Source organism: Podarcis gaigeae (assembly GCF_964106915.1).
Source record: "Podarcis gaigeae genome assembly, chromosome: 6".
NCBI classification, from domain to species: Eukaryota; Metazoa; Chordata; class Lepidosauria; order Squamata; family Lacertidae; genus Podarcis; species Podarcis gaigeae.
The window spans coordinates 7,286,198-7,309,467 of record NC_139682.1 but is presented as its reverse complement, the minus strand read 5'-3'; the positions used below and the strand labels follow the sequence as shown (position 1 = coordinate 7,309,467).

Genomic DNA, 23,270 nt, shown 5'->3' with positions numbered 1-23,270 from the left:
AGGTCGGCGGTTCGAATCCCCGCCACGGGGTGAGCTCCTGTTGCTCGGTCCCTGCTCCTGCCAACCTAGCAGTTTGAAAGCACATCAAAGTGCAAGTAGATAAATAGGTACCGCTCTGGCTGGAAGGTAAACGGAGTTTCTGTGCGCTGCTCTGGTTCACCAGAAGTGGCTTAGTCATGCTGGCCACATGACCAGGAAGCTGTACACCAGCTCCCTCGGCCCATAGAGCAAGATGAGTGCCGCAACCCCAGAGTCAGTCACGACTGGACCTAATGGTCAGGGGTACCTTTACCTTTACCTTTACTAGGGTTTCAGGAAGAGGTCCTATCTGGAAATGAATGCATGCTGAGCAGCCGGTACTGCCGTTGTCTAATCCTGTTACAGCTTGAAGCTGAACATGTAAACAACTACCATGGAAAAGCAGGAAGAAGAGGTGGAGGGAAACCAACTGCAGTGTGGCCTGCCATGCCAAAAAGCCGAAGTTAAGGTTCAACATATCTGGAGTGGCAATGAAAGACTATTTCTGTATGCGCAAGCACTTACCGGTCAGGGATAAATAAGACTTTATTGTGGTGGTATGTTTTTCAAATGTGTGCTCGTATATTTTAAATGTATTGTTTCATGCTTCTTATTTTTATGTAGTAATCTTATTTTTTTATAAGGTTGCTACCCACTTGGGGGTCCATGTGGATGAAGTGAATTATCAATGTAATGAATAAATATAAATTCCAGATTTTGTTTGCTTTATTCCCCCCTTTTTACAATGGGCTGTATTTCTGCGAACCTTCACCGGACAGGATAAGCTATAGCTTATGACCATTTCACACATTATGTAAAGGAAAATGGGCAACTCTCACTGCTACCCTGGGGCAGGGAGAAGGGAAAAATACAGACCAATAGCTCTGGCTCTGTGATGTTTATATGCATGTCGTGAAGAGTTTCATCTTTGGATTTTTGCAGATTGGCTTCAAACACACAGTAGAAGAGCAGGCCTTTTTCCTGGTCACTTGATAACTCTCCTTAAAAACCAGGTTAATAGAAGCCTGTTCCTCTACATCACTCATCTTTCATGCAGGTGACAGCTCCTTGCTTTTCAGCAGATTTTCATCATGTCTAACTCAAGCCCCCCTCCCCTTGTACATCCCCAATGCTTGCCAAGGTCTCCCTTTGCTCTCTGATAGCCCCAGTGACTTCAGTTTCCACAAGTCGGGATTCAGGCCTCATCATGGGACTGAAACTGCCTTGGTCACACTGGTTGATGATCTCCGGTGGGCTAGGGACAAAGGTGAGAGCTGTTTCCTAGTTCTGCTGGATCTCTCAGCGGCGTTTGATACCATCGACCATAACATCCTTCTGGACCGTCTTGAGGGGCTGGGAGCTGGGGGCACTGTCATACAGTGGTTCCGCTCCTTCCTCCTGGGCTGTGTTCAGAAAGTGGTGGTGGGGGATGAGTGTTCAGACCCCTGGGCTCTCACTTGTGGGGTGCCTCAGGGTTCTGTCCTCTCCCCCATGCTTTTCAACATTTACATGCAGCCACTGGGAGAGATCATCAGGAGGTTTGGGCTGGGTGTACATCAGTATGCAGATGATACCCAGCTCTACCTCTCTTTTAAATCAGAACCAGTGAAGGTGGTGAAGGTCCTGTGTGAGTGTCTGGACGTGGTTGGAGGATGGATGGCGGCTAACAGATTGAGGTTGAATCCTGACAAGACAGAAGTACTCTTTTTGGGGGACAGGAGGCGGGCAGGTGTGGAGGATTCCCTGGTCCTGAATGGGGTAACTGTGCCCCTGAAGGACCAGGTGTGCAGCCTGGGAGTCATTTTGGACTCACATCTGTCCATGGAGGCACAGGTCAAATCTGTATCCAGGGCAGCTGTGTACCAGCTCCATCTGGTACGTAGGCTGAGACCCTATCTGCCTGCAGACTGTCTCGCCAGAGTGGTACATGCTCTGGTTATCTCCCGCTTGGACTACTGCAATGCGCTCTATGTGGGGCTACCTTTGAAGGTGACCTGGAAACTACAACTAATCCAGAATGCGGCAGCTAGACTGGTGACTGGGAGCGGCCGCCGAGACCATATAACACCGGTCTTGAAAGACCTACACTGGCTCCCAGTACGTTTCCGAGCACAATTCAAAGTGTTGGTGCTGACCTTTAAAGCCTGAAACGGCCTCGGTCCAGTATATCTGAAGGAGCGTCTCCTCCCCCATTGTTCTGCCCGGACACTGAGGTCCAGCGCTGAGGGCCTCCTGGCGGTTCCCCCACTGTGAGAAGCAAAGCTGCAGGGAACCAGGCAGAGAGCCTTCTCAGTAGTGGCGCCCGCCCTGTGCCACGCCCTGCCATCAGATGTCAAAGAGATAAACATCTACCTGACATTCAGAAGACATCTGAAGGCAGCCCTGTTCAGGGAAGTTTTTAATATGTGGCATTTTAGTGTATCTTTCATCTTTGTTGGAAGCCGCCCAGAGTGGCTGGGGAAACCCAACCAGATGGGCGGGGTACAAATAATAAATTATTATTATTATTATTACTTTCACAGGATGAAAGAGTTGGTTCTGCAGCACAAGATGCAACTGTAGCACCTGAAAAACTAGCAAGTTTATTGTGGCCTGCTTTGTCATAGGCGTAGTCTACTACCTTCATTATATGCAAGGTCACAATGAACCTCAACAGGCCTTGGCAGCTTGGACTAAATATTCATCTTGAAAAACCTGTAATGCTTTTTGCTCCTAGGGTTTTGGTGGGTGGCAAAAACGGGACACTGTGGAAAAGGGTTCCTTAGCTCAGAGGCCTGAAAGGCATATTTGGAAAAATGCCTGCTTTCACACCGTAGTGACCTAGTTCCACCCCCTTCCCCCAGTTGTGTCCTGCCGTGCAGACATGAGTCAACTCAATATAGTTCAGTGGGAGAGCCCATGTTTTGCATGCAGAATGTGGCTTCCTCTGCCTGAGATCTGGAGGCCTGCTGCTAGTCAGAGATGGTGGCCAGATGGACAAGTCTGTCGTGGTCTAAGGCATCTCTCTCTGTTTGTGTGTCAGGCCATTTCCCTGCAAACCCATTTCTGTGCAGCAGTTGCTGTGCCCTGGCTAAAAGCAGGGACACAATTGTATGGGCCACAATTAAAACTGCACATCAACCATGAGCTCACTGAATGAAGCACAAAATGCCTTTCTGCTTCTGAAATGCCGGTCACATACTTAGCACCCTCTTCACGTGTCCAGTGTAACTTGCCCACATCCTGGCCCCATGATGTTCTGTGCAGATCATTGGTTGTTGCTGATGGAGCCATGAAGAGGTGAGGCAACATTATGTGAATGTGTTTTTTGATGAACTGAGTGGAGGACCATGAGTCATGGGGATGGGGAGAGTGTGTGTGAATTCAGCTTAGTTTGTTTTGGGTTGTTAGTGAGTGCTGTAATGCTTTGTGCATTTTATAACATGACTTTTCTTGTGGTTGTGCTTTTCAATCTATTTCCCAAGTTGTCTTGTTAATAGCATTTTATAGAAGGTGGTTGTTTTACTGATGATTTGTTGATGGTTTTGTATAATTTATGTGGCAGTTGTGATGTTATTTATTGTATGTTAGCCACTTTTTGACTCATGTGCAGCATCGAAATATAAGAAATGAAATGAAATGAGTGTTGTGACATCAGGACATTGGCGATTTCTCTACCATGCATCATGAAAGGAGATGGGAGAGCAAAACAAATAGCTTCTCTTTACAGCGTCAGTCCTGTGGTTGACCTCAAACTCAAGCTGTTGCTCACAGCAATATAGCCTATAAGAAGATTGGCCAACCTTACTTGGTTGTTGAAAAGCAGGGTTGGGGAGCCAGTGGCCCTCAAAATTTTGTTAACTACAATTCTCAACATCCCTGGTCAATTGCCATGCTGGCTGGGGCTGATAGGAGTTGGAGTCCAGCAGCATCTGTGGGCAACAGATCCTGGATAGCTCCGTTGGTTAGAGCCTGGATAATGCCAAGGTTGCAGGTTCAATTCCAGTATGGGTCAGCTGTATCTTCCTGCATTGTAGGGACTTGGACTACATGGGCTCCAGTGTCCCTTCCAACTCTACAGTTCTATGATTCATAGAATCATAGAATCATAGAATCATAGAGTTGGAAGAGACCACAAGGGTCATCGAGTCCAACCCCCTGCCAAGCAGGAAACACCATCAGAGCACTCCTGACATATGATTCTCAAGCCTCTGCTTAAAGACCTCCAAAGAAGGAGACTCCACCGCTCTTACTGTCAGGTAGTTCTTCCTAATGTTTAGGTGGAATCTTCTTTCTTGTAGTTTGTATCCATTGCTCCGTGTCTGCTTCTCTGGAGCAGCAGAAAACAACCTTTCTCCCTCCTCTATGTGACATCCTTTTATATATTTGAACATGGCTATCATATCACCCCTTAACCTCCTCTTTTCCAGGCTAAACATGCCCAGCTCCCTTAGCCGTTCCTCATAAGGCATTGTTTCCAGGCCTTTGACCATTTTGTTTGCCCTCCTCTGGACACGTTCCAGTTTGTCAGTGTCCTTCTTGAACTGTGGTGCCCAGAACTGGACACAGTTCTGTGTCCAGAACCATTCCCACCCCCATTATAAGGAATGCTGACATAATTTATGGAAAACACACCGGAAACTTGAAAAGGGATATCTAAGTGCTGAGCACAGTTAACACCACTGTGTCATAGGGAATAGTGTGTCAGTACTTGGCAATGGTTTAAATACTTGGTTTAAATACCGAAGAATCCCTTTGGAGAGAATTCCATTGGAAGTTTAGAAGGAGACGTAATCCATTACTGGGTTCTCCTTGGCGATTAAGAGGAGAAGGAGAAATAACAATAATAAAAACCTGAGCCACTTCCCAGGGGGATAAAATACAGTTCTTCTGCATGGCAGGATCTCACATGAGTGCTGCGTTTGCTTAGCTGCATTTCTGATTACTCTACATAATGCCTTGGTCCAGTTCCCCGGAAGGTCTGTCGAACAGCTAAAAGGTTACGAAAAAACCTTCACAGGAGATTAGCTGATGCTTAAACAACAAGAGAAATCATAAAGTGAGCTCAGATGCACAGCGACTTTGGGAGCGTTCACGTGCCCATGCATTTTGGGAAAGTGTATTGTTGTGAGAAAAGGGGAAATGCTTCAGAAGAGTCTCAGAAGCTATGCAGTCTTAGGAGCAGAAAAGTAAGCAATGTGTTCCTTTCAGTCTGATCCATGACCCAATTAAGCTGACGCTCTTGCATCTGAGCTGATCTCATCCCTCTTTTATCACATCTCATACTATTATTCATAAATGATAATGCCAAGGGCTGCGTCACTGCTTTATTTTCCTCGTTCTCGGCTTTCTGAATTCTTGAGGCCTGTTCCCACATGCAAGGTCATTTGCACAATGGCTGCAGGTTCAGAAACAATGCTTTGCCTGTGTGAATGGGCCTCCATCAACCAAACACTGGGCAGAACTTTTGTATCAACGAGACTTCCATGGAAAGACTTCCCACTGAATTCTACCCTAAGTGAACAAGATGAGAGCTAATAAATAACAACAGAAAACCCACATTACCAACTGCAATACATAGCAAAATACCATGTAGGTTTTGTGAGGTAGGGAAGAGGAGCCCCTCCCCCTTGTCCTTACACAAGTCAAGAGAGATGTTATTGCTTTTTGTCCGTTTCTGACATCTCCCATTCCAACTGCCCATTCATTTATTCATTTTGCTATTTAAGCAACCAAACTTAAGGACAGTGCACTCAAATAACTGCTCCACTGACTTTTGCTATACCCCTGTTTTCAGTGGCCAACTTGGACACATTTCCCACTGAGAACTAAATCAGCTTGGTTCTATGCACTTGGCCTCAACTGAATTGGGGAAGCAGCTCTTCTAAGTTCTTCCAGATTCACATCTGTTCATATTATAGCAAAGGGTCCCTCATTAGGGATGAAATGAGCTTACACTCAAGCTCTGTGACTTAAACTGCATTGGGAGATCAGGCTGCTTTATCATCTCCTGCAAAAGCAAGTAAATAAATGTATTTACAGCTAGTTAAAGTAAATAAATAAATGTATTCGTAATTAGCTAAAATTAGATGAGCAGTGAAAAGAGGAAAAATTGAGAGTCCTAGCCCTTCTGCCAGCTCCCTCTCCTTTCCCACTCCACAATCTCCTATCCATTGCAGAGGCCTTGACTTCAAGCAGAGCAAGGGGAGGGACAAGACCTGCTGTCTCAAAACTGGCCTGGCTCCCCATTCTCCTGAACCAGAATAGCATTCATGCTTGGAGGAGGAGATAAGGAAGGCTTTTCCATATCAACCCAGAAAGTAAGTTCAAGGTGGAAGAAGAGAAAAAGGTATGAGGTCTACACTCCTTCCTTACTTTCTCTTCTTCCCTAAACTTACTTTCTTTCTTTCTTTCTTTCTTTCTTTCTTTCTTTCTTTCTTTCTTTCTTTCTTTCCTTCCTTCCTTCCTTCCTTCCTGGGAGGGAAGGGTAGTGTTGGAAATATATTGCCCCACACCTATAAACTTGCTGCTCCTCTCAGGAGGTGGGATCCCACTTATCAGACGTTGTGGAAAGGTATTGACCCCCCAAGTGCAGCACACAACTTTTCTCCTGGGAAATAATTGCTGCCACTTATTTATATGACAGGATTAAAGGCATGCACAGGTTCCATGGGAGTGGGTGAGCTAGGATCCAAACCTGCCACCTGTCCCTACTGGTCCCTCTGCCTTTGCCTCCTTTCAGCTGCGTCTACTGACTGGGAGCCACCGGGAACTAAGTCTGCCTCCACTTTCATTGCGCACCCCAGGTTCTGTTTCTTGGTCACAGCTCAGCATGACGGAACATTAGGGAAGTGGGGCAGAATGTCAGGAGCTTAGATAGGAAGGTAAATAGATGGCTCCGACTCAAAGGAATCATCCAATGAATACCCTCAAGTAACCACATGACGCCAGGATGACGTGGCAGGGGGACTATTTTAATATCTGTTAACAATCAAGCAAAGGCACTGTGTGCGTGATCACGCTATGATTTTCCTGCACAGAAAAGTTGCATTTTGTTCCATTGGGAGGGGACGGGGGAAGAGCATGTGATTCTGCCACAGAGTTGAATATTCACAGGCGTGCAAGGGAAGTAAAAGGAAACAAACCCTTATTGGTTTCTTCCAAGACGTTGCATCCTGGCTCCTTATGTGATATGCTATTTATACTGGTCTAAATATAGATCTAGAGTTGATTAGTGAACCTTCAGCAAAAAACAAACAAAGCACACACACACACACACACACAACCTTCCCAGGGTTCTCCTGGGGTGAGCAACTGGCCTGCTTTCACAACTTTGATTCTTATTTTTGCTGGCCAGAGGCTAGCCTTCAGATGTTTATCTGTTCCTCTCCTGCAGACATATGAGATATACACACTCCTAATACACGATCAACAACCTAGCAAAGCCAATGGGAATAAAGCATGCTTAACAAAAGGTTAGCAGAAGGGAGAAGGTACTTTGCCAGCTGCATTTGTAGCTGTGGAATACACCAGTCTTTTCTTTCTTTCTTTCTTTCTTTCTTTCTTTCTTTCTTTCTTTCTTTCACAGGTTAGGCGAAGAGCAAAGCAGTCTTGTTTTCCCTGCTGAGTGTCCTGCAACTGCCCCCCCCGTTAATAATCTGCCTTCTGAGCAATATGTATGACCTTACAAAAGATACGTGCATACAAGCAAGCACCCAGCAATATTTGTCTCCAGTTTCTGTGACCCCATCACAGCCATGACAACTCTTAAACTTTAATTCCTACAATGACCCCCTTCCTTCTCTCTCTCTCTCACTCACTCTCTCACACAAACACATTCTCCTTCTTCTTTTGTCTGCCATTAATTAAAGTAGACATATGGAGGAAGCTGATAATAAGAACAGATGAGCCAATGAGAGAGAGAGCGAGAGAGAGAGAGAGAGGCTGGCTGTAATTATTGGAGAGACAGAGAACTTCGCCCAAAGTGGATCTCCAAGAAACCACAAGCAAATGGGACCCAGCCAGAGAGCAAGAATACAAAATTATAATACTTGTGTTGACAGCTGGTTGAGTCATTCAGGAACCTTTTCCTCCTCCCCTCACAGAGGTAGGAAATAGCTGTCATGAAAAACCATGGGTCATTCCCCAGCTAGTGCAGCCTCCAGCTCAAAACAGGGAATTGTGATGAATGTGAAAATAAACAACCCTTCTCCAGTTCAACAATAGACCTCCCAATGGGAAACGAACAAATGGCTCAGAAACAGACAAAGGCCTCCCTTGCTAGTTTTGGTGTAATATCGTCATCTTCTGCTTTGTCAATCTGGTCCTTAAAAACTTCCATTAAATCCTGCCTCCTAACAATTGATTAAGAGGTTGAGGTTGCAATCCTGTACTCACCTGGGACGAAGCCCCATTAAAAACAATGGGACTTATTTCTGAGAAGGCATGCATAGGATTGCACTGTTAGAAGTGCACGGGAAAGCCATGGAAAAGGCTCTAAATGAAGCCCCAACTCCTAAATACTTCCTGCCCAATCTTATCATTTCACGGGGGGGGGGGGAGCGGGGGGAGCTGCCTGCAGTGAAATAACCAAACAATCCAAGCAATAAAAGCAATGAAGTATAAAGAGTAAAATCTCCCTTTTGTTTCTGGACATTATATATGTGGAAGGGAAGCTGAATTACACAGAAAACCAGAGCCATAAACTAGTAAAACCAGCCAGCACTCCCCTAGTTGTTATTCTTAACGCTGCAAAGTAACTTGACTTCCTAAATGTCTGACACTTTTAAAACAGTCTCTTTTTAACCTGACCCTGTTTTAGTTTTACCCTAGAACATCAGGACAGAACAGTAAAGTCTCCCACTCTTATCACCGATACAGGGAAGGGGGGAAAAGAATTGTGGGAAATAATGGATCTTTAAAATCTTTTCCAACAACAACAACAACAGATTATCTTCCTCCCGATTCGCACGAGATTGCCAGAAATGAGAACGCAAGACCGTAGAACTGCTGCCTGCAACTTCAACCCGAAAACAGGGCATTTCAGCACCATGGACGGCGGCAACTTTTCCGGGAGTGTGTCAAGTAAGAGAACGAAACAGACATTCGGGGCGGTTGCCTCTCCCACCGCCCGCAATTTTCTCTCTCTCTTCCGCTTTGGGATCCCTCCCCAGGTGAGAGAGTATCAAAGTCCACGGACTAGTCTCTCTACTTTTTTTTTTTAAAAAAAGAAATGCTGAGAAACTTTAAAGGCAGCGAGCAAAAAGGAAAGAAAGAAGATCTCGCCTTTCCACCCCCTTTGCCCTGTCTTCGTCTCTTCTCGCTCTTCCAGTCATCTTTCCACAATTGCAACGAGATCCAAAGCGCGCCCGCGAGAAAAACTCGGCCATCAAAGATCCAGGAATGGGGGGGGGGGGAAATAACAATAAGCAAATAGGCCGTCGAATACAAAAAGACATCCCACCACCACGGGCACGGTTCCTCCAAAGCGATCCCTACAGATCGGGACAACCTCTAGAACTATCCGGATATATATATAATTTTTCTTCTCTCTCTTCTCAAACACTCTCTTTCCCACCCTCCAGAAACCACCCGAAGAATACGACGATCATTGCTTATTAATATTTTCTCCTTCTTAAAAACCAACACATACACAGTTGATAAATATGTGCCTTTTGTCCGCGCAAACAAACAAACAAACAAACAAGAGAGCATAACATTGACTTACCTTTGCTCACAGCCTATTGTCTGTCTCTTTTCAAAATGACATCACGGAAAGCAATCATGAAATTTACATGGGGTGGTGGGTGGGTGGAGATGGGGGGGGGAGCGGGAGAGTTGGAAGGTGGAGAGGTTGGAAAGGGGGGGGGGAGGTGGAGAGGAGAGAGAGCACTTGCTGAAAGCGGCCCCCCCTCCCCACTCCCTTACGCCGGGAACATGCGTGGAAGAAGGTTCGTAGCTTTCAATTAAAACCGCTGATAAGTCTTTAGTGTGTGAACTCTTTAAGCTCGCTAAAGGCAGTGTCTCACTTAATGATCGCTCTCATTAATGGGAATGGCGGGGGGGGGGCCGGTGGAAAGGAGGAGGAGGACGTGGATGGGGGGGGCCCCGCTCTTCTCCTTCCCTTTGTAAATACACTACCCATCAACCCTTTGGGCTTGCAATATATCTGTTTACTCTCCGAGGTGAAATAAATCTACAGTACAGGAAGGAGGGGAGGAAAAAAAAGAGAAAGACATGGAGGTGCTGACTTTTTTCCCTTTGGAGGGGGGTGAGCGTGGGAGGGAGCCCCAGAATATATTTCCCCCTCTTTCCACCACTCCTCGGGCTCTAACAGAAGGTGGAAGATCTCCCCTCGGCCCCCCCTCAAAATCCAATCTGATCCATAATTAATATGCAGCATGGGTTGAAAGTCCTTTTATGCAAAGGAGACAAAAGGAGCTGGGAAGGTTACAACTGTCGGCTTAATCCCCCCCTCCACATTTCCAGCCTATGGTACAGTCCCATAATTTCTAATAGCAACAAGCAGGGAATGACAGATGCCCCGGCTTAGCCCAGCTGCAGCGAAAGTACTTTACAATGTTTATTGGTGGTTAGAAAAGATGACCCATCGCCATAAAGAACAGGGTGGGGAATTCACGACCAGAGGCAAGTTGGGAGACCAGCAGTGATTGAGCTAATATACTGAAAAGTCCAGGAGTTTGGCTGTATATGTCTGCACACAACACAACACAGCATACACTTCCCATGCAGATTATAGTAATCTTGGAGTTGATGCATCAATTTAAAAAAATCTGCAAAGTTTATCCAGATGAGTAAAAGGGAAGTTTGTCCTGTCTTTACCTCCTTCCACCATCAGATCCACTTTTCTCAAAAAAACCTACTCCTTTCCTCTACTGGAGGGCTTTAGGGATTTGGTTGCCTTCAAGGGAGCAGATTGGATCCATGAGGCACAGGAAAGTTCTCCCTCACAAGCCCAATCAAAATGGACAGCAGAAGCTAAAGAGCATTGTTCAATAGGGCTTTGGCAAAAGAATGTCTCAGATGGATTGGGTCCCATTTTGATTTGTATGTTTGTGTGTCTGTGTTTTAGTTTTCCTGTCTCAGGAACCCAAAACTCCTTGGCTGGACCAGGTTGTAGGCAATGTTTGGTTCTAATAAATGTGGCACAGACATATGTGTGTGTGTGTTGTGTAAATATGACTCTGATGTCATATTTGATGGATTATGGTTGATCCAGCCACTATCCTTGATCTCAGTATTGAGTGGAAGAAAAGTCAATGCCATATTTTTATCAGAACAATGCCTTCAAAGTTCTGGTGAGTCTTGTTAAAAACACAACATCAAAAGAGTCCTAGCAAGCTTGTTGTGAACGGCTTCTGAACCACTTAGGAATGTGTTTAGTAATTTATATAACAAATGGCCCAGAGTATGGATATGTCACTGGGCTTAAACCTTTGGAGAGTTGTGTTTAAATACCTTCTCTGCCATTGTCTTATTTAAAACAAAAACAAAAAAATTGGTATCTGAAGAAGTGTGCATGCTCACGAAAGCTCATACCAAGAACTAACTTTGTTGGTCTTTAAGGTGCTACTGGAAGGAATTATGTTTTGTTTTGACTATGGCAGACCAACACAGCTACCTATCTGTAATTGTCTTATTTGTTTGGCCTCGGTCAAATGTCTCTTGGTCTCACAACTGTGATAAACTAGTTCAAAGAGCTGTTGTGAGGGAAAGGCAAGTTAAGACTCTAATTCTGGTTAAGGTGATATCAGTGTGCTTGAGAATGAGAGCTGGTGTAATGTGCAGTATTGGCTCACATTTAAAGCCTTAGCCACAAATTCACTAGTTAAGTCTTGGCCAAAACATTATAATGGCCAGGGAGATTGCAGTTCAGCTCAGCCTCAGCTCCCTGAGTAAACTCTGATCATATGGGTGACTACAGTTTGGTGAAAATGGACTTGTGGGGCAAATTAAGACCCCTTTGTTTTTCCTTGCCTTAGTGTCAACATTTTGACTTAAAGGGGAATCAAATATGTTTTGTTTCATGCATGAGTTAAATTCTAGGAATTGGTTGACATCTGCATATTACAAGTTTTATTATTACTACAAATTATTACCCACCCTTCACCCTAGGGTCTCTGGATGGGTTACAACAATTAAAACACATTTTTTTAAAACAACAACAACAACAACCCCCAGTTAAAGTCAAGTTGTTACACAATGCTTGTTATTTGATTCTTTCCTCAGCATGGAATGTCCATCATCTAAACATGTGAACTATCTCCCTTGAAAAGTATTGTGCTTTGATTTTGATCGGATGATATGAAAGTCCTATCATTTGACAGGCCCTGGCTCACACATGCAAGCCAACACTTGAAGGTACAGTCAGCAAGTCATCAGCATCCATGTGTGAATTAGCAGCAAGAGTCTGTAGGTGATATCTGGACAGCAAATTCCTACAGCTAGCCAACCTCAAATACCTGGTTCTTACACATTGTCTGCATGAATCCTGACCAGAGTCAGCGACCAATTCTTGAAAAACACCATATACAACATACACACATTTTCATTGGAAGAGCACAAACACAGAACCCCAGAATTCTGTCTGATAAATGTGCATACTTGTAAACTGCAAGAGTGTCACTGGAAGTCCTTGGCTGTTGTCCCTTTATAAAGTCATGCACGCCAAAAACTAAACAATTGCTATTGGGGTGTTTTCCCATTTTGATACCCAGACAGTGAATCCCACATATATAACTCCATGAAGTAGACTATTGGAATTCCTATTTTACAAATTGGAAAGTAAACTCGTTTTCCCCACCTGAATTGGAGTTGAAACTTAGATGTAAGTTGGATAGCGCAGTGACTTGCAATCAACTCTGCTACCTTTATATTGCAACGCCATGCTTGTTTATTCAGAAGTTGGTCCAACTGATGTCAATGGAACATCAAGGTAAGTGTGCTTAGGATAACAGTCTTACTTAGAGCACTAGTATGTGTGTATGTGTGTGTTGATGGGATATCAGAAGTCTTCAAGACACCATCCCATCAACCTTATGCATAGAGAATAGAATCTAGCAGCTGTACACACACACACACACACACACACACACACACACACACACGGCTTAGACCATGAGTCTACAACTATCTACTTCAACTAGCAGGTCTTCAGGGTTTGAGGGAAACCTTCCAGAGGCCTCTGTTGCTTCTAGGTCAGGAGTCAGCAGATTTTTTCAGCAGGGGGCCGGTCCACTGTCTCTCAGACCTTGTGGGGGGCTGGACTATATTTTGAGGGGGGAAATGAATGAATTCCTATGCCCCACAAATAGTCCAGAGACGCATTTTAAATAAAAGCACACATTCTACTCATGTAAAAACACCAGGCAGGCCCCACAAATAACCCAGAGAGGCATTGGGTTACTCATGTAAAACCACTCAATACTCATGTAAAAGCACACTGATTCCCAGACCGTCCGTGGGCCGGATTTAGAAGGCGATTGAGCTGGATCCGGCCCCCGGGCCTTAGTTTGCCTATCCATATTCTATGTGGAGAAGCAGTGAGTAGAACCATCTATATACAAATTCCATGCTCTATTACTTACCTACAGCCCCTCCCCAAACAGTAAGGCAATCTATTTCCCCCAAGCAGTACTTGCCCAGTACAGTGGTACCTTGATTTATGAACTTAATCCGTTCTGGAAGTCCGTTCTTAAACCAAAGCGTTCTTAAACCAATGTGTGCTTTCCTATAGCAGTGGGGGACTCCATTTACAAATGGAACACACTCAACAGGAAGTGGAACGTGTTCTGCTTCCAAGGCAAAGTTCACAAACCAAAACATCTACTTCCAGGTTTGCAGCGTTCTTAATCCAAGTTGTTCATAAACTAAGCTGTTCTTAAACCAAGATACCACTGTATACTACTTCTGCTAAAGACCCATATTTAATAAGGTTACTCCAGTCTCTGAAATTAACAACTTCTATTGCCCCCAAACTTTTGCCTCTATTAGTAAACAAAACTATTAGGGGATCCCTTGATCTTTTTCAGAAGTTCAATCTATTATTTTTAGGCAAGTGACTTTTTGGCAAGTGCTCAAATAAGTTAACATTGTTTCAAGTTCTCTTTGGGCCTGGCTCTGAATGCACGTATTCAAATGTACCAGAAAACCCAGGAAAGACTTGCAACAGCCCATTTCAGACATTGAAATCCCCCCTTTTTTTCTTGCAAGCTCAGCCATTAACATAAAAGGATGCGTTCAGCTGAGAGTACTCCTAAAAAAACACGCACAAAAACCCCTCTATCGCCTTTGACCATGCTGTGAAGACAGGGATATTTTACATCCTAAACCTCTGGCATTCAGAAATTCTATTAAAGCCTTATCATCAGGCACCAGGCACGGTGCTTTAACTGCATTTCATTGTTCTGTATTCAAGATAGAATCAAAGGGAGGGGAAAGACAGGATCAACTTTATCCCGTGAACAATGCTAGATGGTCCCCTTGACTGCTATTTAATTCAGATCTGTAATGCACCAACTTGGAAAACAAAAGCAAAATATTGTGGGAAGTAGGAAGGGTAGGAGTGTGATTGTGTGTGCATGTATAGGCCCACACACTCCTATGCCAATTTAAATATATTTCAGAACAAACACATAGACCCACAAGGAAGAGAGAGACACAGAGAGGCATGCTCATGTCATTGTTTTCCGAAGTACTCCAAAGTGTATAGTTTTGTTTTTTCCTTGTTCATGATCATGGGACAATTACACATGGAGGAACAGCCATTGGTCAAACCATACACATTATATTAAGCAGCTTGGGGATACTCTGATAATACAGCTAATTTCAATATTTACTGCTTTTCGGAGCCAAGCGGCAAAAATATTTAATTTTTCCAATATGATATTAAGATTTCTTGACGTCATGTCATTTGTGGATGTGCCTATCGAAAGGATCATGCTCATATCCAACTGTAACACATCTTTCACGGGCTAATTTCCCCCAGTCAAAGTTAAGAACACATTTAAATCTCTTCCACCAAAGTCACTCAGACTACAAAGAACATTTGGCTGGATCTGCGCCTAGATCATCATCAAAATACATTGGTATGGCAATAATGTTTGATGTTTCCTCCGGTTTATCAAAACAAAAAGCATCTGGCTAAGCATGAGTGATTGCATCAGTAATAATACTTCAAATTCATTCTGCAGCTCTTGATTATTCACCGGTTTTGATTTTCAGGTCAAAACTCATGATTTCAGGGCAAACTTCAGTCATGAATATTCACCTTTTGCAATGTAGTTTGCCACTATAGTTCCCCTGGTTACTGACATTGTTTCCACTTGGCTGCTGCTCCTTCAGTGCCATTTGCTCTCTGATTGTTGCTCTATTATCCTCCTCAGATTAGTCATGTGGGCGATTCTACCCAATCAGGAAGCCCATAATGAATGGGGTGACATTATGGTGTGATGTAGCCAATTCAGTTTGGATATGTGATGGCATCACTGAGGTTGGCTAAGATGGACAATAACTCAAAATGAATAAATAATACCTATTGTGGCCCCAAAGTGCCCTTCTGGAAGATGTTTTTTCAGGCTGCCCAAAAGGTCTATTGATTATTATTCCTACTCCCATCTTTTATGGGTTTTTTTGTGTGTGGTAAAAATAATAATTCTTGACATTTTTTAGCACCTGCATATGATCAATCTCATAGTGATTCACATTTCACGGATAGTCTAAGGCTATACTTTAAACATATTGTGATGCCTGAAGAGTACTAGGGTCATCTGACGAAACTCATTGGCAATAGGTTCAGGATAGACAACAGAAACTACTTCCTCACTCAACACACTGTTAATTTTCAGAACTCATCGCCACATGATGAGGTGGCTACTGTTTAGATGGCTTTCAAAGGGATTTAGACAAATTCATGAAGGGGAAGAGATCTCTCAATGGCTTTTAGCCTGGCTAGCTCTGCTGAACCTTCTTGTTCAGGCACAGTGTTTTTTCACTCATTATCAATGTCTGTCAATATCAATGTCTGTGGAGCAACAACAGGAGAGTGGTATTGCCTCCACACCCTTTTGCTTCCAGGAGTCATCTGTCTGGATGTTGTGAGAAAGAGGATGCTTAACTATGTGGATCTTTGTCCTACCAAGCATTGCTCTATATCAAGCATCCCCAAACTTGGCCTTCCAGATGTTTTGGGACTACAGTTCCCACCATCCCTGACCACTGGTCCTGTTAGCTAGGAATGATGGGAGTTGTAGTCCCCAAACATCTGGAGGGCCGAGTTTGGGGATGCCTGCTCTGTATGCTGTTAATGCTCTTTTAAATAAGATTATTACAGAAAGAAAGTCTAATACTTTTGCTTTTTTACTTAATGACAAACTGCCCACCCTCAGCCATAGGCTTAGTGCCAGAGAGACCAAAGGTTCATTTATTTTTTTACCAAAAAGGAAAAGAAAAAAGTAAATGACAGGGCAATGGACTAATATGAGGTCTAAATCAATACTTTCCTTTTCTTGAAAGGAAGACTATGGATTGACGTGCTCTATCTCAAATTGGGCAAAACAATCCAAGGCCCCAGACTGCCATGTTGGAGGATGAAGTGGAGGTATACCTACTCCCAGTTCTGCTTGGTTTTGCCAGGCTCTGGTGGCAGGAATTCTGCAATGCACTTGCCAAAAATATGGCCAGAAACTACAGCTAGTGGTATCCCAGCTGGTGATAGCCACCAGAACTCCAGGAAAAGGGCATTATATGTTCAGGGAAGGGGTGGAGTTTGGTTGGTGCAGGATTCACTGATGTGATAATAATAATAATAATAATAATAATAATAATAATAATAATAATAATAATTTTATTTATATCCCACCCTCCCCAGCCGAATCTGGGCTTAGGGCGGCTAACAACAATCAAAATAATCCAACATTCTAAAAACATTCATTATAAAATTAATTAAAATCAAATTGATGGCAACCATTAAGCAAAATTCTGTGCAGATTGCCAGAGGAGGGGGTCAGGCTGATCACTTGTCTCCCTTTCCTTTCATATTTTTTATTCAACATTCTGTCTTTTATTGCACTTCCTAAACAATATGGCTGATTAAACAACCTATGGCCTTTTAATGTTTTTGTGGGAGGGGGTTATTGGTTTTCGTTTGCTGCAATTATTCTGTTATGTATTTTGTCTTTCCTGTTTGTATTTTTTTATTCTGCAAACTGCCCTATGAACTTCAGATGAAGGGTGGTATATAAATTTAATAAATAAATTCTGGACCATCCCTGCTTCCATCACACAGCAGGAATGGATTCAGTCTGGGCCTCTTTGCTATGCCAGCTTGGGACCAGGCATAATGTTTTTCCTGCCCTCAGTTTCCACTCTGGCTGGCATGAGTAGTGGGACTCTGGCTGAAGTGGTGGCTACTAAATTCCATTAAGTCCTGCCACTGTTGGCCAAAAGTTTTGGATTGTGGCCTAAGCCATTTAAAATCTTATTGGGAGATCACAAAGCATCTGCCTGGTTTTCTTCATGTAATCCGTGGGACTTTAACATGTGGGAGTTTAACTCTGGCTGGATCATGCCCAACATGTACCAACACAGAATCATAGAAATTTACCATAAAAGCAGGCATCAAGGTGGTGGAAGAAAGAAGAGTGTAAAGTAAGAAAGAGGATGCCTGTAGGATGCTGTCTTTGGCTCCGCACTCAGATTATGGCGATAATTTCAGACTGTTCCATGTGTTGGCTCTCTCTGTGCCAATTCACAGACTGTGGCCCAGCAGAAAGACTGGGTGATTTTTCTATAAGCTATTGGGGCCCAGTCCGTGCATCATAATGGCCACAGATTTGAGGGCACCAGGCAGACTTGCTTGTAGACTTGCTTATTCATTCAAGAGCATCAAATGGCAAAGCTGTTTCTGGGGACAGTATTACTTTTGACTGCAGGTGGGTAGTTCTCTCTATCTTGCCCTGCACCTCACAAAATGCCACCTTGAACACATGGATAAGAATTCTGCCTAGCCTTCTTCCTCACATTTGTTATCCTGTGTTCATTCAGAGAGGCTTTTTGTGTCTGATGAGCAATCATTCAAAGACAGAATTTGGTTCTGATGGATCTATAAGTGTGGCCACATAGCAGTTGCCCCATGAGTAGCTACAGTGAATGCAGTAGTTTGATATATGGGTAACTCCTGCAACATGGTATGTTTCCAGGCCATCACTGCTTCCAAAAATGTCTCCATGCATAGAACAACTGTTGTGTTGTCTGTTACATGGGACGTCCTTGCGGAGAGGGGTGCTAAATTCAGGAATTGTCCAAAAGCACTGTCCTAATCTTCACTCATCATTGTAAATTCTAAAACCAGGGATAATGGCCACATTCAGGATCTGAGTGAATGACCAGTTCAGCACTCAGAGATGGACAGCTCCTTTCTGAATTACACAACAATTTCCTAAATGAAATCTCTCAAGAGTTTGGAACTGAAAACCAGATGCTGTTAGCAGGCAAAGCAAGTACAGTCCTTGATGAGGCTGCGGTAATCTACTTTTATTTCTCAATAGTTAATATTTCTGTTCCAGGAATTTCTGAAATTATATCTACTTTTTCATTAGTAACACTGGCAGAAAACCTTTGGGGAAAAGCTCATGGATTTTCTTTAAAACTGAGTGGTAAAAAATGATCCATATCTTGAATATTATTTTTATTAGAAAATGAGCTGTGAAAAATGGTGTGTTTGCGTGATTATCTGCAAATAATAAAAACAATGTGCATGCATTTAAAGAGAAGAATTCTAAAGTGCATTAAATTTTAAAAAATTGAAATAAATCAAAGTGGTTTTTATTTCCACCTAGATGTGAAAGGAGACTGCAGAAGTAGAAGAGTCATTAAAAAAATAAAAAAATAAAAAAATAAAATAAATGTTTTGGCCTTTGTGAAGATCGCTGTAATTAAAAGAACAATGACTTTCTGCAGACCCAGACATACAACTGTGAAGCTGCCGTGGTGCTTCTTAGAAACTCTTTTGTCATTTAGGCCTCAAACTTAATGCATTTGAAATTGGGTACCAACTTCTCTGCTTACCAGCTGGAAGAATGGAGGAGCAGGCTGGTGGGGAGGGGGTCGAAATGGGGGGAAAGAGAGGCAAGATTGTCCCTTATTTCTTTGTGGACAAGAAAACCGCCCTGTGCAGATGGGGAGACTGTCCTTAATGCCTCAGACGGCAATTAAGAACGCTTTGCCAAGAAGAAATAGCCCCGCATTAATATTGTATATGGAACAGCTGAAAGGCTGGAGTACATTCTGCCCAGCACAAGCCCCTAGCAGATGGAACAACAAGACAGAAGGGAGGGGAGGGGAGGGGGAGGAGGGGAGGGGGAGAACCCATTTAATAACCCCCTTCTCTGAGATGTATACAATCACTCCCGTGGAGTAAAAAGTTCTTTGTCTACAAGAAATTTACAGTTGGAAGTTGATCTTTTTAATCTGATGATTTCCCTCCTCCCAAAAGCTGCCAACTTTTTTTGTTTTTTAAATTTCCTTTTCAAATGATCTGCCTGGAAACCCCAAAGCTTCTCCTGTGCTGTTGATTGCCCAGGCAATCCTTCCCCATTCAAAAACCCACCGATCCTTATAGACATTGTTTTAACTAGCGCTGAACAGGTTTCTTCCTGTTGAACTTTCAACAAGTTTACAATGGAAGGGTTTCACATTCTGGCACTACAAGAAAGGAAGGAGGAGGAAATAAGGAAACCGAAAGAAATTGCCGAGAAACACATTAGTTCCCCACTTTGATTTTACATAAATAACATTTGCAGAACAGAACGTAAACACCAAAATTAAGAGTAAAGATTCAGTCACTGGAGGCTGCAATGAAAACTGCATTTAGCTTCCTAGTTCCTTCCCTCTTTTTCAAAATTCTTTACAAGGTAGGAATCTTCATTTTGTACATGCAGTTCATTATTTGCTTCCTTCTCCACCAGTCACAACACATGATGGGTACAGTTTTGAGTTGGCAGGCTGCAGTTCAGATCATCTCAAAACTTAAGCACCATTCCACCTCCCCACCCCGCCGAGAAAACAAACCCAGGTTCTGATTTTTAATTCGGGCTTGATCTCCTTGGCTAATTGACATCTTGTTGATCTACACACACATTAATCCCCACGCCCAGCTAAAAGACATAAAGCGAGTCCCAGAAGTTGCTGTGTGGGGATCAACTTGCGCAGGGCAAGGCAACAGATCCGTCAGTGAACGGCAGCAACGCTACAGGAAAAAGCAAACAATAAAGAGAAGAAGCCCAGAAAAAGTTAAAGATACATCTTTGTTTGTTTAACACGCACCTAGGAATGTTCCACACAGCTTCATTCTTGCTTTCTTTTTTTCCCTGAGCACTATTTCCCTTGGAACAACAAGCATGAAAGCCAAGCACAACTGTTCAAGTCACACGCGCAGATACTTTCATTTCAAAAAAAGTTACAGTCCGGAGCAAAAACTTATGCATCCCGGAGGGCCTCCGAGGAAGGGAGGCCAGCCAATGGGAGCCTCCCAAGCTGCTAATTGCAAATCAAGGCAGCCAACAAAGCAGCCAATCGGGGGCCGGGCCGTTCCTGGGTGCACGCAGCTATTGAGACGGGAAACAATAGAACTGAGCTGAATGAAACTGAATGGGGGAAACAGACGCGGCTGCATTTTGACAGCAGCAGTGGCCGTCCGCAAACTCCTCTGCAAAGCGAAGGGCTGTCGCTCAGTGGCAGAGCATCTGGTCTGCATGCAGAAGGGCCCAAGTGGAGTCTTTGGTTCCTGTAGGTAGGGCTGGGGATGCCCCGCCCCCGCCTGAATCCCCGGACAGCTGCTGCCAATCAGTGTAGACAGGCTAGATGGATCAGTGGTACAAGGCTGGGTACAGGGTTATACAGTGGTACCTCGGGTTACATACGCTTCAGGTTACATACACTTCAGGTCACACACTCCACTAAACCAGAAATAGTGCTTCAAGTTAAGAACTTTGCTTCAGGATAAGAACAGAAAGTGGGCTCCGGCGGTGCGGCGGCAGCAGGAGGCCCCATTAGCTAAAGTGGTGCTTCAGGTTAAGAACAGTTTCAGGTTAAGTATGGACCTCCGGAATGAATTAAGTACTTAACCCGAGGTACCACTGTATGCTCCAGAAAGCACTTAAGCTGGTATTTGTGTGGCCATGGCAGCAATATCAGCCGATGCTGATGCTGCAAGCTATAGTGCAAGCTATCTAAGTAGTTATATTCATATTTAAATCGAATACAACCATGCATACAGCAACGGTTGCAATTAAAATTGCTGGCGATCTTCACCTGAAATCAGAAGAGTTTTGTAGACTCCAGATTAGGCAGAAGCAGTGGCGTAGCGTGGGGGGTGCAGGGGGGGCGGCCGCACCGGGCGCAACATCTGGGGGTTAGGATTAGGGGGCGCAAATCCACGGGTTAGGGGGCACAAATCCATGGGATCAGGGGGCGCAAATTACTTGCCTTGCCCCGGGTGCTGACAACCCACGCTATGCTACTGGGCAGAAGCTTCCATTCAGATTTGGAGGGAAGAGAGAAATAAATCCGAAATAGTCCCGCCACAACTGCCCCCCCCCCGTTTGTGTTGCCACAGAACTCCAGTTTGGGACTTAATTTTTGTATGCCTCTCAAGACCCAGCTGATCTTGCCAGCAAAATGAAAAAACAAACAACCGCTGGTTTTGTATTCAACATAGCACTAAAGCGCTGATTCCGTTAGCACAAAGATTTCTCCTTTTACAGTGGAAGATTCTCCCCTTTTCTGCCCCCATCCATCCCCTATATCTGGTTAGGGTTGGCAGGGAGGTTGGTACAGAGCGTCTCCACCCCCATCATCCAGCCCAAACACTGGGGTCCTACTCTGAGGGCCTAGAGGCAGTTCCCTCAGTACGAGAAGTGAAGTTACAGGGAACCAACAACAAACAAACCTAAGGTCACGTAAAGCATACTCAAAGCAGCTACTACTATGCCATAAGATCCACTGTCCTGTAATATCACACATGAGCTTTAAATACTGTTGAAGCCCAGGACGGCGAAAGAAGGCCAATATTCGGGAAATCCTTGTCTTAGACCATGTGCAAGGATTCTGTGGAACTGTAACAAGCTTTCATGTGGATTGTTTGGGCCTTATGAACAGACAGGTGGAATAGACACCATTACATGGATGGACCTTATGCATGAACTGACTAGAGAGTGATCTGATCCACTGGGTCTTCTGCTTTGTTCGTTTGCTGAACTTTATCATAGAATCATAGAATCATAGAGTTGGAAGAGACCACAAGGGCCATCGAGTCCAACCCCCTGCCAAGCAGGAAACACCATCAGAGCACTCCTGACATATGGTTGTCAAGCCTCTGCTTAAAGACCTCCAAAGAAGGAGACTCCACCACACTCCTTGGCAGCAAATTCCACTGTCGAACAGCTCTTACTGTCAGGAAGTTCTTCCTAATGTTTAGGTGGAATCTTCTTTCTTGTAGTTTGGAACCATTGCTCCGTGTCCGCTTCTCTGGAGCAGCATAAAACAACCTTTCTCCCTCCTCTATGTGACATCCTTTTATATATTTGAACATGGTTATCATATCACCCCTTAACCTCCTCTTCTCCAGGCTAAACATGCCCAGCTCCCTTAGTTGTTCCTCATAAGGCATCGTTTCCAGGCCTTTGACCATTTTGGTTGCCCTCCTCTGGACACGTTCCAGTTTGTCAGTGTCCTTCTTGAACTGTGGTGCCCAGAACTGGACACAGTACTCCAGGTTATGAGTTACTTCCGTTGAAATTTATGATTTGATACATGAATTTAATATCTTATTTATCTAAGAACACAGCCAGTTATGTCTCGTGTCTTTATTAAGTTATAGGGAACCAGGCAGAGGGCCTTCTTGGTGGTGGTGCCCTCCCTGTGGAATGCTCTTGCATCAGATGTCAAGGAGAGAAAGAAAAGCACAACTGTTAGAAGACATCTGAAGGCAGCCCTGAATCAGGAAGTTGTTAATGTTTGGTGTTTTGCTGTGTTTTTATTATGTTGGAAGTCGCCCAGATAGACTGGGGAAACCCAGTCAGATGGGCAGGGAATCATCACCATCATCACCACCACCACCATCATCTAGTGTTCCTCCTGGTGCCCTGCCCTTCCCACTACCTCACCCTTCCTCTTTCCAGAAAGGAGAAGCAACACACCTGAAGGAGGGCAGGTCAGCACCACTCCATCTACTACTGCAAGGTGAGACAGAAAGT

General features: G+C 44.1%; 1 protein-coding gene across 6 annotated transcripts in view; it reads right to left on the bottom strand.

The window, feature by feature from the left end:
- MYT1 (myelin transcription factor 1) overlaps window positions 1-20,420 on the bottom strand; it is a 171,587-nt gene extending 151,167 nt beyond the window's left edge. For 3 of the 6 annotated variants that reach the window (XM_083744142.1, XM_083744144.1, XM_083744146.1), the window contains exon 1: window positions 20,341-20,419. In XM_083744142.1, the coding sequence (XP_083600268.1) occupies window positions 20,341-20,416 (76 nt within the window). In that variant the 5' untranslated portion in view covers window positions 20,417-20,419. Of the gene's footprint in view, window positions 1-9,724; window positions 10,171-20,340 lie in introns of those variants that run through there. The other 3 variants (XM_083744145.1, XM_083744147.1, XM_083744143.1) reach the window with 2 other exon arrangements.
- Window positions 20,421-23,270: the final 2,850 nt, after the last annotated feature.